Source organism: Poeciliopsis prolifica, unplaced genomic scaffold (genome assembly GCF_027474105.1).
Source record: "Poeciliopsis prolifica strain line A6 unplaced genomic scaffold, Auburn_PproV2 SCAFFOLD007, whole genome shotgun sequence".
NCBI lineage: Eukaryota > Metazoa > Chordata > Actinopteri > Cyprinodontiformes > Poeciliidae > Poeciliopsis > Poeciliopsis prolifica.
The window spans coordinates 2,154,464-2,169,459 of record NW_026562382.1 but is presented as its reverse complement, the minus strand read 5'-3'; the positions used below and the strand labels follow the sequence as shown (position 1 = coordinate 2,169,459).

General features: G+C 41.4%; 1 protein-coding gene across 1 annotated transcript; it reads left to right on the top strand.

The window, feature by feature from the left end:
* Positions 1–1,023: 1,023 nt before the first annotated feature.
* On the top strand, positions 1,024–14,944 carry lonrf2 (LON peptidase N-terminal domain and ring finger 2). The gene is made up of 12 exons (XM_055031899.1): positions 1,024–2,542; positions 6,482–6,600; positions 7,596–7,718; positions 7,811–7,966; positions 8,093–8,330; positions 9,153–9,252; positions 9,405–9,519; positions 10,221–10,342; positions 10,731–10,917; positions 11,018–11,152; positions 11,361–11,510; positions 12,252–14,944. The coding sequence occupies exons 1-12, from the start codon at positions 1,810–1,812 to the stop codon at positions 12,408–12,410; spliced, it is 2,337 nt and encodes a 778-aa protein (XP_054887874.1). The 5' UTR covers positions 1,024–1,809; the 3' UTR covers positions 12,411–14,944.
* The last annotated feature ends 52 nt before the right edge of the window (positions 14,945–14,996 follow it).

The following is a 14,996-nucleotide window of genomic DNA, read 5'->3' as shown; positions in this document are numbered from 1 at the left end:
AACTTTAGGCTATTTTGAGGAATTGGGACAAGTCCCTTATAAGGACTTTATATATAAAGGTTGTCTGATGTTCTGATTCTGTCTATTTAACCATCTGGACTCTTCAAAAATGGCTAATGGATAGAAGTTTAAAATTTATGGACTCTTTAAATATGTAGTCAAATCACAATGAGCAGATTATATTTACCAGTCAGATATTTTACAGCAGGCTGAAAATAACCCCAAAATTAAAATAATGTGGTAATTTAATCTATCTAGTTTGTGCAGCTGGTTTGGTTACACTTTGACCTCTTTTATGAGGTCAGTTTTTCTTTTGTCATTTATGATTTTTGTGTTAAAATAAAAACCCTATTTTTTCTAAATATATCCTGTGACTCCTCCTGTTTTAACTTGGTCCATCACAGTGCTGGACTGTAAAAAATTTAACTCTTAAATTAAATAATTTAACTGTGTTTTATAAACTGACAAATAATACATTCTCTTGGAAGCATTTATTTATTTATCTAAAGCATAAATGTAATACTCATTTATGCTTTACTTGGCATGTATTGAATTGTGGCATTTTTTGTACTCCACACATGGGTCACAACTTGATCAAGGGTCCTTGATCTTTTGATCTTTTTTTTTTAAGCCAGAACCACGATATGTGTTCAGCTTTTTCACAACAAAACAAGAACCGACGCCGCGCTTACATAAAACATTACATAAAACAACGAATCAGGCCCACAACCGGACTCAAGGGGCGAACTGTGTGACCCACAGACAAACACGACGCTTTCTCCTGGTTTGCCCAGGAGAAAGTCGGGCTGTGCGGTCACGCGTGGAACCTCTGCGCGACAAAATAACTGCGAACTTATTCTGCCAAACCCCAAAACAATCCATTCCCTGCTGTCAGCGAGAGGGTTATACAATATTATTAAGTTATATAAGTGAGCCACATAACGAGCCAATAGCAACGCTTCTCGCGCGTCACGTGGTGTCTCGCGCCTGCTTCGGCGAATTGTATATGAAATCCAAAGCAGCTTTAGCAGCCGGACACAGTCAGCGAGCGGACAAGATGTTTCTCCTCGGCGGAAGCTTTCCTCTAACTCGTGTTTTTTCGGTTTTTCGCCGGGAGCTATGATTACCGGAGTCGTGAACGGACAAGGATTTGGGAATATTGCGTGTGTAAGAGTTCGTTTGAGGAGTTCGGCGAGCGGTAAAGGAGCAGTCGGCGTTAGCTAATCTGTGTTAGCTAAAGCTTATATAAACCCGGCTGTAGCTAATGCTCATTGAAGTCGAACTGATTTTGCTCAGGTAATTCAATTATCGGACATGAGTTTGATACCCAAATATTAGTATAAGTTACTAATAAAATAAGTTTTTTTTCCACCCCTGTTCAGCTTAAAGGATTTAGTATTGGTGTAACGGAACACCTCTGGGGCAGTTAAATGCCCCTTAAAAGTGCCATTTTTCTATTTTGTTTTTACTCGTCTCCTATGATTTAGTAGTGGGTAGCAGATTGACATGGAGTGGTTGAAGATTGCATTTTCTGTGAAACCTTTTAGATAAACTCTGATTCATCGTCATATGTTGGGGTGGGGGTTGGATTTTATTCTTTTATGTCACATAGTTTGGAAAAAGCCTCAGTCTTGTTCCAATGGCCGCGGTTGGGAGGCAGTCAGAGCGCTGGTCTGTTTTAGGATCAAAACTTTCAAATGAACATTTTGGAAACGAGGTGAAATATAACAGCAGAGAACTTTATCTGCGCTGGTCAGACCAACATTGAGCCTCCGATAATATACATTTAAGTCACTGTGAAGAGAGAAGATGGAGACGGGGGTTCTGCCTCACCAGGGCGACCTGCTCCTCCACCCGCTCTCCTGCCCTGGAGCCGCGGGGCTCTGCCCCGAAATGCTCGAGGTGGCCGAGGAGGCCAGCCGGGCCGGGGACTTCAACCTGGCCGTAGAGATCTACAGCTCCCAGCTCGCAGACCTCCAGCAGCCGGACCGGGGCTTGTGTCTGCGGAAGGGCGACTCTCTGGCCCGCGCCGGGCGGATTTCGGAAGCGCTGGAGGCGTACTGCACCGCGGCCAGCCTGGGCAAGCTGCGCCCGGAGGAGCTGCCCGTCCTGGTGGACTCCGTCGCCCGGACGCTCCGCGGGAAGGAGCTGGGCCTTCCCGTGACCCTGACCGGCCAGACGAAAAAAAGCGACGGCGGACAGGACGGGGCTCGCAACGACGGGGAGTGCGAAGACGACGAAGCCCTGGATTTGTTTTCCTGCCGCCTCTGCAAGTGTCTGCTGCAAGAGCCCGCAACTCTGGAGTGCGGGCACACTTTCTGTAAGCGATGCGTGGAGGACGACGCCGTCAAACATTGCGTGAGCTGCAAACAGAAACCGAGCAAAAGCGACCGGAGAGTTAACGTGGTTCTCAGCGGACTGCTGGACAAACTGTTTGAATCTGAGAGCAAAGCCAGGAAGATGTGGATCGAGGGGGAAGTTCTGTGGCGTAAACAGAACCTGGCGGAGGCTTTGGAGCGATATAACGCAGCAGTAGATCTAGGTAAGTGTGTGTAACTTTTTTGTTTTGTTTTGTTGCATGTATACCTTTTAATAAAAGCTGAAGTGACCTACTTTTAGTGCAACTACCTCGTGTCAACGATAGTCGGCGCCCTTCTGCTGTGACTTTATTTTTGGTTCCGAGAGACAAAAAAGTCAGCCTCACTGCTCTCTAGCAGGAGTGTTTCACAAGCTGTTGGATAACAGCTTTCATAACATGGAAATGCTGCACCTTCTTATTGAAATAACCTTACAAATATAATCTGTCTGCTGTTCATTTTCAGCATTGTTGTTGTGCTGTTGCTTTTTTAAATAATTTGTAATGCTGCTGAGCCAAAATGCAGAATGTTCTCCTATGTTCTGGCATTATATAAAGAGTGCCAGCACGCCTCAGTAGCCACAGGCCCGGGCGGGGCTCACGTTGCACAATTTGAATTGCCAGAAAAAAATCTGAGCTGAGACCCTCCCCACATCTGGCCTATATATTTATGTTTAAAATTATTGATTTTTTTTTTTTCCAAACAGTTTTCCCTTTTGGTGCCTGGAGTTGAATCCCAAAATGAATGTCTTCCAGCGCTCTGTTGGCACTACTGTAGATATTTTCCTCTCTGTGTCAATATTGATTCATGCCTTCTGTGTTGTGAAGACCTCTGGGTGACAGAAGGATGGAGTGCATTCACAGTGTTGTCACTGCCAGCTTCTGTTTTCCTAATACAGACAGCAGGAGGCCTTCTGCTGTCTCATACAGCATGGGTGTAACTGTGCCATAAATAAAAATGCATCTTTTGCCTAAAGTATTCCTTTTATTTAGGCTATTTAGGTGTATTATAAGCCTGGCAGGCCACCAGGCTTCTCTTGTGCCTCCACCAGGCTAAGCATGGCTTAGGTCTTTTTAAAATGTTTGCATATTTCAAGACTTTATAGTTGGTGTTATTCTTCAAACCTTTCATTAACACAATTATCAGGTGATATTTTCAAAAAGTTTTCTGGGGGGAAACCTTGCGATACAGTCCTTGTCTCTCTTCCCGTTTTCTGTTTAGTAATAAAGATCAATTTGGCCTTAAAAATCTTAAAAAGAGATTGTACAGAAGAAGATGGCTTTCTGTTTCTACATTATTCTTTTTCAACCCTTCTTACCATGTTTACAGATTGTTTTATATTTCCGTCGTCCTGTTGCGCTTGCTTCTCTTTAAATAATGCCCTTTGAACCTGTGACTGCCTCAGTGAGTCAGCAGCTTGTAGTCCAAGACGTCAGACCTCTTGTAATAAAGGACTTCTGAGGTGTAATTTTATCCCAAGCATCGCTATTAAGAAGCTTCAGGTCTTCTCTTTAGTCTATGTAGCATTAAAAAAAATTTGATTGCAATTTTATCCATAAAAAGTGATGCTTGTGCAAACAGGAAATGGACTTCCCCCTGAAGAACGTGATAATGTAATGTACTCTGAGTCATAGATAAGGATTTATCACTTAGAAGGGGTGAGCACATCCATTTGTTAGTGATCATAGAAAGAATTTATGGCTTAAAAAAAAAGTAAATGAATCCTTGTTCCTGGTGCTAATAAAATTCTAGCTGTATCAACATGGGTTTTATTTTTAGAAGCGAAGTCCATTGTGTCGTCGCCGCATTGTCCCGTGGAGGCGTTGTGAGAGCAGCCCACAAATCGCTGCTATGTCAAGGAAACCTTAAAGTGCTGTACTGTTGATAAAAAGGAATCACTCAGTAGAACAACAAGCACACCAAACTGAACTTGAAATGCTGGCAAGATAAAGTTTGTTTTTTACACCACCAATGTGCCGCTGGATTCTGCTGACCTGTGCCATCTGATCATTGAACTCGACACCGAATGGGTCACAATTGTAACGCGATGCGTTCCACTCCCAGCAGCTCTTGGCTGAATATCTAGGTTACTCTAGAGTCCATGATTTGTTTCCAGTGGCCGCCATCTTATGCTGGCATCGGCTGTTGGAGAGTAATTGGTTTAAGCCTAAAATTGGAGCCATTTGAGCATCCAGATGGCAGGGATGTAGATATTTTAGTTCGGGTATCAATATTGATTCATTCCTTCTGTCTGCTTTGGGTGACAGAAGGAAGCTTTGCCACCTTAAGCCTCTGTTTCCCCGGTACAGGCAGCAGGAGGCCTTTCGGTGTCACGTGTAGTATGGGTGGAACTGTCATAAATACTAATACAGATCTTACCCAAGGGTAAAAATGATTGTTTTATACTTCGTATAATTGATGAGATGCGAAAACAGCTTTTTAATGTAGGCTGAGTTCCATAAAAAGGGATAATTTAATCACTAAAATAATGTTGTACAATTATTTTTGGGAAATTGTGACTATTTTGTTTCCATCCAATGGATAATAACAAAAGGATGTGTTCAGCAGTTTCCCGTTAGTCAGATTTTTTTTTTTTTTTTATGAAGAAAATAAATGTGTTTTAGACGTGCCAACGTTTGACTGAATAATGAGTTTACAAATCTATGTATAAAAATAAATTGGAACAAAATAACACACCTCGGCATATCACTACACTTAGTTTCCTAATTCTAGGATCTAATTTGACATACTCTTCAGTATAAAATTATTTGTAAGGCTCGGAATATTTTGATTAAAAAATTTTTTTATTCAGACGATAAGTTTGTTGCAGATTTTATCTTCAGTTCCCTCCAAAAAGATTCTCAGAATTTCGGCTAGGTCGCTCCAAAGTACGATTAAAAGTATTTTGGAGCCTAAATGTACAGCACAAAAATACTCTGCTTATTTTCTTCACTTTCTGATGCTGAATTAGACTAACCTTTTCCTGTTAGGATGGGAAGAATTATTTCTATTTGCTAAATGCAAGAGTCGTTAGAGATTCCTCTTACTACCTTGTGGAAAGTCAGACGTATACTAGGATTATGATGCATTTCGATTATATTGGACAGAATCTAAGAAAATGTGGTGAAAAAAACCCCAAAAAACTATTCAGCTATTACACTTCTATTGTAGGGGTTTTGCTGTACGAGGGACTGGTGCGCTTCACATAATGAACACCTTCATGAGGAAAGTATGACACAGGAATATTGAAGCGACATCTTAAGACGTCAGATGGAAAGCTAAACGCTGAGCAGGTTAGCTAATTGGCTACAAAATGACCAATACAAGAAAAACAAGTCAGCGCTTTAGAGAGGCCTCTAAAGCTTTGACCTTTGTCCCAAATTCATTGGCAGAGATAAAATAAGGTTTTTGAGTACAAGGCGGCCTCCAAGCCCGACTCACTCACACCAGTTGTGTTTGGGGGGGAGGGACGGGCAAAAATTCCTGGAAATTGAGATGTTTGTCAAAGAATATCCAAACCATTGACACGAGTCGTACAGTTCAAACTAGGGCAACTGAATGACTCTTAACACTTTGAAGGAAGCGTTTATGCACACCGGTATACAGCCTCTCTGCTTTCAGCTGGATACAAGAGGAAGTACAGTCGGCACGTATCAATCAGATGTTGTTTGTTGTTCCAAAACGTGTGCAGCCACTTTTTATTTGGGACACGTAAATTCTTCCATCTGCAGACGTCATAAACTAATTCAGCAGAGTCATGACAGGCCGAGCCAGTTGTTTGCCAGCTATTCTGGTTTTAGAAGAACCTGTGTCAGTCCTGCGTCTGAGCACAGATGGTTCACAACACAATCTGTTCACATTTGTGACAGATGAATTCAGCTCTTAAAGCGGTACCATAATCTGTTTGATCCTACATAATAGGTTGATTTTATTCCGTCAATTTCAGGCAAACGTTATTTACTTTGACTCAGATATTGTAATGGTCTGTACACAATGTCCCAAGCTGGTGACGCGCCACTTTGTTGCTTTATTGCCTCACTTGTCTGACCTAGAAAAAAGGTTGATCCCATAGAAGACTGTCTGACCTTGCTCTGTGTTTTGTTCTTTCACTCCTGCGTCTACAGCGCCCTCTTCAGGCAACCTGCTATATCAACGGGCTGAACTGCACATGGAGATGAGGAACTTCAACCAGGCGGTGGAGGATGCTAACAGTCTGTGCAGGATAAAGCCGCTATGGACAAAGGTGAGTTTCCGTTTTGTAATGAATGTAGATGACACAGTTGGATGTATGAAGAGCTTTTTTCTCCAGGTGTGGAAAAGTATGAAAAGTTGCATTTTAATTTGGAAAAATGTTTGTTTTTGACACTGATTTTAAATTGTATTTATTCCAGCAAATTTGCTGCTAGACTTGTATATTTTTTAAACTAGAGTCAATATCCTTCAGATTTCATTAAGTTCTGTCAGGTCTCAAAGAAAAGACTAGATTTTAAATTTTATAAAAATGAAATCAATATTTTTGATTTAACTTTTATAATTTTATAAAAGTGAGGTATCAATAGTCCAAAACCTGAGCCTTAAACATGAGATGCAGCGAATGGCTGACACATATTCAGGCTTTGAGGTCTCACCTGCCAATTCTGGTTAAATGGTATTTGTACATCAAAGATATACAAATACATTAAAAGATGCAAATACACAAATAATTTTGTTTCCTTTGTTAAATAAAATGAAAATTTTACTGCCTAATGCAGTACAGTTGCATTCCTAAACCTGTACCACTTGATGAGTTTTGACTAAGACACATTTGCAGACAAACGTGTTTTATTTTTTTAAATCTTAAACACATGTTTTTGACAGTTTGGGTTGAATTACTGCTCTGAATGTGGAGGCTTTTTTTCACCAAATTGCCTTTTTTGAGTCTGTGTACAGCCAGCAATTAACCAATTACTAAATTGATGATTATTTTCGTAATCGATTAATCATGAATAATTTTTTTGGTTCGTCCAAATGCCTGGAACTTTACACCTTTCACATTAATTGTAATGTCAAACAGTTTTTATTTTTTCAAATATATGCCTTGTATGGACTAGCTTATAAATCCACATAAGGCATTTATATACTAGTTAGCAAACGCAGTAGGTTTGGTGAAGTTAGGTTAGTCAGCCTTTGATTGTTTGAAATAATGAGTTTGGTGGGAACGCAGTGTTGAAGTTGCTGAATTTTTCTTGCGCGTTTCAGGCTCACTGCCTCAAAGCCACGGCGCTGAGTAAAGCCGACCGAAACGACGAGGCCTTGCAGGAATACCTCCTTTGTCTGGCGCTGAAACCGGACTGGACCAAAGTGAAGCTTGAGGCTCAGAAGGTCAGACAAACAACTCAATGGCAACAAAGCAGCTGGTCGCCGTTCCATCTCATCCCACATAACCGATTGAGCCGCTCCGGTTTTGTTTGCAGGTGCTCAGCGCGGCGTTCTCCTCCGTGTTCGAGAACGAGGACATGCCCACGCCGCCTCACCCCCTGCAGGGCGGGCTGGCCACACGCCTGATCAAACCCCCCGCCCTGCTCCAGTCGCTGAGGCCGCTGACACAGAAACCGGGCTGCTCCTCGCAGGTTAACGCACACACAGTGCAGCCGTCGACACGATTCTGTTTCTTTTAAAATCCCGCACATCTACGTCTGTTTGACACGAGGACACTTAAACTCACTCTGCAGCTTCTCATTCTGTCTCATTTGCAGGATTCAGAGTTCAACGTAGCAAAAAGCTCCCCTGTGGACGGACCATCTTCCGAACTTTCTCCCATGTCTCCCGCTAAGTCAGACGTGCCTTCCCCTGTGGCTGCAGGGGAAGGCAGCTCCAAAAGTCTGGCCAACGTTCTGGCTTCACTGCCGGCGCCCCACGGTGGCATGAAAAGGAAGCACAGTGGTGACGGAGCCGCCGCACCGTTCAAACCTCCGTCCAAACTCTCCAAACCTGGTAGGAGAAAATCCCATGGCAACCTGATGTCTGTCACCATAACAAGTTTTACTGGGCGATAAATTGTCTTATTATTGTTGATAAATGATAATGTTTTGAGACTAATTTCAAGTGATATATTAATGTTAGTTCATCCTCTAAAAAGACCAGTGCATATTAATTTAGTAAAGAAAGCTTAATTCTGGAATGGGAAGATATTTAAAACATTCAAAATAAATCATAACAACCAAAAAAGAGGAAAAAAATAAATAAATACACAACCAAAACCATAAATAAAATGAATCAACAAAACTGCCCTCCAAAAAATATTAACTATGAGGAGGAAAATTATTATTTGATTAATTTCTTATTGTGACATTTTCAACCTGATGCAGCATCATTTTACACACACATTCTGCTTCATAAGGATGGGATTTATTTAGAAGTTTTTAATAAAATAACTAAATAATTCAACTAATAAGTATTTATTAGGTGTTTTTATTAATGCCGTCCAGTTTGGTCATCTCAAGGTGCAAAGAAGCCCCTCCCCCCAAAACAGAGATACTGTTATGTCGGAGCGCCCTCTTGTGGCTTCTTTTATGAACTCCATTCATTGGATCTTCAGATAAAACATGCTGCATTTTGCGGCTTGGAAATGCCGTGTTTCCTTTTGTCAGATCCAGCATTTTGAGCTTGAATGTGAATAAGTGGAGAAAACGCTTCACATTTTAGAGAACCAAGCAGGAGCACTGCTATGAAAAACTGTTGCACATGCATTACGGAGCACTAAATCACCAGAGGACATACTGTCTTTAAAAAAACATTATTTTTGTTTTTCTCCAGATGATGTAAAGGCGTTTCAGACGGCTTCAGTTTGTGGAGGCAGAGTGGTTCCTGTTGATTTGCTGGACAGTGGAGACCTGGAGTGTTCACTCTGCATGAGGTTAATGTAGTTTATTTTTCATCATATGCTGCAAATTTAACAAAGAGATGCAAAGATTGTATAGCTTCAAACAGGCAAATAGAGTGGACAGTGTTGCCAGTTGAAGGCTAACTGCTTTTTTTTTTTTGCTTTTTCTCTGCATTGTGCTGCAGATTGTTCTACGAGCCTGTGGCTACTCCCTGTGGTCACACCTTCTGCCTCAAATGTCTGGAGCGCTGCTTGGACCACAACCCCAACTGTCCTTTGTGCAAGGAGAATCTGTCTGAGGTACACAGCTGAGCTACGCTGCAGAGAGCTGAATGAAAAACTGGCAGTAGCTACAGACGCTAGTTCAGCTACGGACGCTAGTTCAGCTACGGACGCTAGTTCAGCTACGGGTGGTTCTGTGCAGCTTGGAAAAATTTGTAATTTTGAAAAAACCCTGTCTTTCCAGAACTAATTTTTTCTTTCTTTCACTGTGTTTTTTTTTTATTTTTTTATTTTTTTTGCTCTTTGTGTCTTTCTTTTCTCCTCCTTTGTTTTTCCCTCTTTCTTTATTTTGCTATTTTTTTGCTAACTCTGTTTTTCACTCATTTTTTCTTTCACTTTTTTCACTCTCAGTCTTTTGCTTTTTTCTTTCGCTCTTTTTTGCCTTTCCTAACTTTTTCTCTTTTTTCTTCTTTCCATCGTTTTTCTTTCAATTCGTTTTGTCATTTTACTCTTTTTTTTTTCTTTTGTTCTTTTTTTCCACTCTTGCTTATTTGTCATTTCTTTCCTTTTCTGCTTCTTTTTTCTCTTTCCCTCTTTCTACTTTCTCTTCACTTTATTGTATTTTTTTCTCTTTTTTTCTTCCTTCTCACTCATACATCTCTAGTGAACCTCAATATTTTGTATTTGAAAACCTTTGCAGCCATCTTGTTTAAGGACTAAAGAATGAAACTATGATCTTGGTATGGAAGGAGTAACATGTTCTATGTGTTCTGTTACAGTTTCTCGCTAGCAGAGGTTACAATAAGACCTTTCTGATGGAGGAAGTCCTACAGCGTTACCTTGGAGACGAGCTGGCAGAGCGGAAGAAAATCCATGAGGAGGAAATGAAGGAGCTGTCCAAGTTAGTTTTCCACAAATCACAAATTCTTGAAAGTGTTAAAGGGTTTATATGTGTAGTTAATTCGATATCAGAACAGCGGTTCTGATATTGATATTGATCTAAGCATTGCATCCTGGCAACCAAAGCACACACTATAGGTTGGAAACTTTCCAGTTAGTAAACAATATTCGTCCTGCCAGAAATTACAAAGGAAGAATATTAGAAACTTTTTCTTCATTTTGTTTTTTGAGCTACATGAGCTCCCTAAAAATAAACATCCATAGTTGCTGATTCTCTGCAATGTGCTTTGGTTTTAAATGGAGCTTTTGCAAAATTTTTAAACTTTGGGACTAAAAACAAAAACCTGCATTTAGTGGTAATTATCATTTCTTGTCTCTGTGTTTTGCAGTTTGAACCAGGAAGTGCCCATCTTCGTGTGCACCATGGCCTTCCCCACCATCCCCTGCCCGCTTCACGTCTTTGAGCCGCGCTACCGCCTCATGATTCGCCGCTCCATGGAGACGGGCACCAAGCAGTTCGGCATGTGCATCGCCGACGAGCTCAGAGGCTTTGCCAACTACGGCTGCATGCTGGAGGTTGGTGGCCAGCTTCTCCAGAAAAATCCACCTTCAAAGTTCTATTCACTTCGCAGATTCTCCTCATACTTCAGACTTGATTGATTGGATTATTTTGCAGGTGCGTGATGTCAAGTTCTTTCCCGACGGCCGCTCGGTGGTCGACACTATCGGAGTTTCTCGGTTCAAGGTCCTCAGCCACGGACAGAGAGACGGCTACCACACCGCTAAGATAGAGTACCTGGAGGACAGGAAGGTGAGCTCTCTGATCATTTCTGGAGTAGTTCTGATCTCACACTTCGAAGTCTCAATAGAAGCTTTTCTTTAAGTCGAGAAAACTCGCCCCGTCGCCTTTATAGATGACCTGTAGATCGGTTTACATTTAAATAAATCCACAATTGTATTTGATCAGTAATTGTCTTCTGTCGTTCTGAATGAAAATAAAAAACTGTCTTCATAATCAGGTTGAGGGGGAGGAGATGGTGGAGCTCCTGAAGCTGCACGACTCTGTGTACGATCAGGCCAACAACTGGTTCACGTCGCTGAAGGACAACATGAAGAGTCAGATCCTCAGCCACTTTGGACATCTTCCCAGTAAAGATCCAGACCCACAGGTTGGGAAAACCTTCTAATTATGCCTTTTCCACTCAAACAAAGCTGCATGTTACCTGCTTTAATGCACTACACTGCAAAAACACAAGGCCTTAGCAAGTCATTTTGGTCTAGTTTCTGGTACAAACGCTTAAACGACCAAACTAGCTTTAAAGTAGCCGACTCAGTGTTTCACTGATCAAAAAATAAAACTCTGCTTGATATGTTGGAATGCAAACTATTCTTCTCAGATTTTTTTGGATTATTTCAAAAATAGAAAAACATGCCTCCATTTTATTTTATACACTTAGGCACTACTTTTTGATTGAAACCTCCCCAAAAATGCATAATAAAAATTAAAGGGGTTTGAATACTTCTGCTCATACCACATACTTGTTGAGAACTGAGGTATTTAATAAACAGGCACCAATTCAATATAAGTATATTGGACCAATATTCTTTTTCAATATCGCTTTCGATATTGAAAAAATTCTAGATTAGATATTGGTGACAAAGTGCCTGATCCATAAGAGTAGATCTAGTCAGTCTAATTCTACGCTTTGTGCTCTGGGCGACATCATGCTTAATTATTAATTTGACAGTACATTAAGAATTCCTGATTGCACTTTCTGAAACATTTGAAAGGTTTGCTACAGTCAGTCTTCAGTATCGAATCGGCCGATGCTGAACCTCCAATATCGGAAGCGGATCGGCGCGTCCCCAGCATTTAACGGTGTCTGTGTTTGGTTTTGTTCCCCTTGCAGGCGGTTCCTGAAGGCCCGGCCTGGTGCTGGTGGCTCCTGGCCGTCCTTCCCCTGGAGAACCGAGCCCAGCTCACCATACTGGCCATGAACTCCCTCAAGGACCGCCTCATCGCCATCCGAAGGGTCCTCATCTTCGTCACCCGCAAGAGGCCGCGGTGATTCAGCCTCGTTTCGACCAGCTCGGGTGTCTATGCAGTTCAGAAGCCTGATTTCCCTTGCCGCCGTTTGACTCCACCCGTTTACTTTTCGGTTTGCTCCTTTTCGCCCCGTGTCGGTCCGCTCTGAGATGTTGATGAACATGTAGCCCTTCAGAGCACGTCTTTCTGCAGATGGCATCAGGTTGGTCGTGGGGGAAAAAACAAAACAAAACAGAACTTGAGTCATCATCACATCATTTTGTAAAGATGTGCCAGACTTTTTCATTGAAGGAACAACTTGCAGAAACATCGAAAGCAAAGCAGCTTCAGGATGAATAACAATTCCCCTCCTGTCACACACTAAGCAGTATTCACCGGAGAGGGGAACGGGAGATGGCCCACTACAGAAATCTGCTGAAAAATTATGCAAAAACAAAAGGTTTTTTTGCATAGCGACATATATAATGAATGTACTGAATGTTTTCTTCCTTTTTTGTTTCTCCTCCCCTCCCTTGCCTTACTAACTTTACCGAAATATGTTCAACAAATTTCCTTGTAGAAGAACTAGCAAATGCTGCCTCACTTTAAGTATTCCTGACCGAGCCAAAACCAGGCCAGGTGTTTGGCGTGTAGCTGAGGACGATGTCATAACGACAGACGCACCGAGCCAAATTTTGTTGCCAATTTCCACTTTTGGTAAAACTTCTTATTCTGTTTTTACAGACTCTGACATAGAACTAACAGCGTTAAAATGATATGTGATCGGGAAGCAGCGTTACACTGTGAGTGTGTGTGCGCACGCATGTGTGTGTAAGAGAAAGTGTGCACAGTTGCCTGGAAACAGAATTTCCAAAATGGATTCCAAATCCCACTTGTTTCAAGTCAGAGGGCAAAAGCTCTGAATAACAAAACTAAGGATGCACCGATCACGATTTTGGCCAGTACCAATTTTTTTTTTTTTTTTTTTAATTGAACTGATGCTGTCAGGTGTTATGAGGTCACAATACGCCTTTCAGTGCTCCAATTTTATTGAAAACCATTGAACCAAAGACAATACTGTCGTGGAATCTTCAGTTCACTATTAAATATTTTCTGACAATTTTGACTTAATTTTATTTTTGTTTTTTCAAATGTCTTTTTTTTACTTTACTGCAATCTACTTGAGACTTCTTCCCTCTGTGACAACGTCCACACCAAAGAGCATTGACGGTAGTGCTACCTGGTATGTTGGGCTTTATGCAAGGTGCGTTCAGAGATCGGGACAAAAAAAAAAAAAAACAGATTTCTGAGTTTTCTACCAACCAGGACCAATAAGATAAAAAAATGTAATAAAATTCAGCAATTCCTCGGTGCGTCTCTTGTCATGGCAGCTGTCGTGGGCGAGGACGTGATTCAGCGCAACCTTTCGACTACAGCGTGCAAACGCGTGTTTAATCCTGGCTTGGACGGATCCAAGAACTTGCGTTGCGCAAACTCTGGTCACAGTAACGGAAAGACTGATAGAAACTCATCCAGATGTTGCCGAAGTGGCACATGGTGTCCTATTGTAGCAGACCGCCGGGACAGAACAGACGTAGTTTTAGGTTGTCCATGCACTCTTCTGTTTGTGTCTCTCTGCTCTGCCTGTAGCTGGGTGTCAGTGTGTATAATTTGGGTGAATTATATGTATCAGTGTAATTCAGAGGCCTTTTTTAATGTCTTCAAGGAACAACTTCATCTTCTTTCTCTTTCACTGTCTGTAATATTAACTTGCACACAATAATAATGCAATTCCCGCCCCATGGGGGTTTCCTTATAAACAGTAAGACATATTTAAGCAACCTTGAAAACTTTTTTATTATTATTATTTATAATTCTGCATCATTTAATTTTTTTTGCTTCTTCAGACATTTGCTTTGAAAAATAAACCCCAAAACACCATTTATGGCCAACTTCTACCTTAGTTTTTTTTTTTTTATGTGAACCTAAAATGCATCTTTTTTTATTAAGCAGTCGTGCAATTTCCACAGAATCTTACACATTGATGAAAACAACAACGAAAAGCATAACGATTCAGTTCAAAGTAAAGCTGCGGAGAGCTTTTTGCAAAATACATTTAAAAAATCAAGTCAGCGCCTTAATTTGAACTGATTTTGTAAAGTCACTCTCCGGAAAAAAAAAAAAAGCCCGTATGTATGCAGAATGGGGTCCAAGATGAATGTGAGCGGGGGACGTTTCAATAACAGTTTGCGTGACATTTCTGTGGATGGCAACATGTGGACATGCTCGTCTTGAGCAACATATTTACTCGTGAATACAAGGGGGCTCCTGGCCTACGTAAGCACTATGGCGTTGAATAGCAGACCAGTGAGGAAACCGATCAGGTGGCACGTGCCCACGCTGATCCATCTCGCGAGGCGGTTGCATTATTCTTGTGCATTTTTTCTCTACGTTATTCTGTTCCTTCGAGAAGCTTGAGGCTCCTGCGGTTTTCACAGCGTGCTGTGACTCTCCAGTATATTTGTAAAGGGCGCTCTTGTACCTATTTTTATTTCAAATAAAAAGAAACTCATCACATCTTGCGTTTGTGGTTATTTCATTTACAAATGCCGTCATAAAGAGAGCGTTT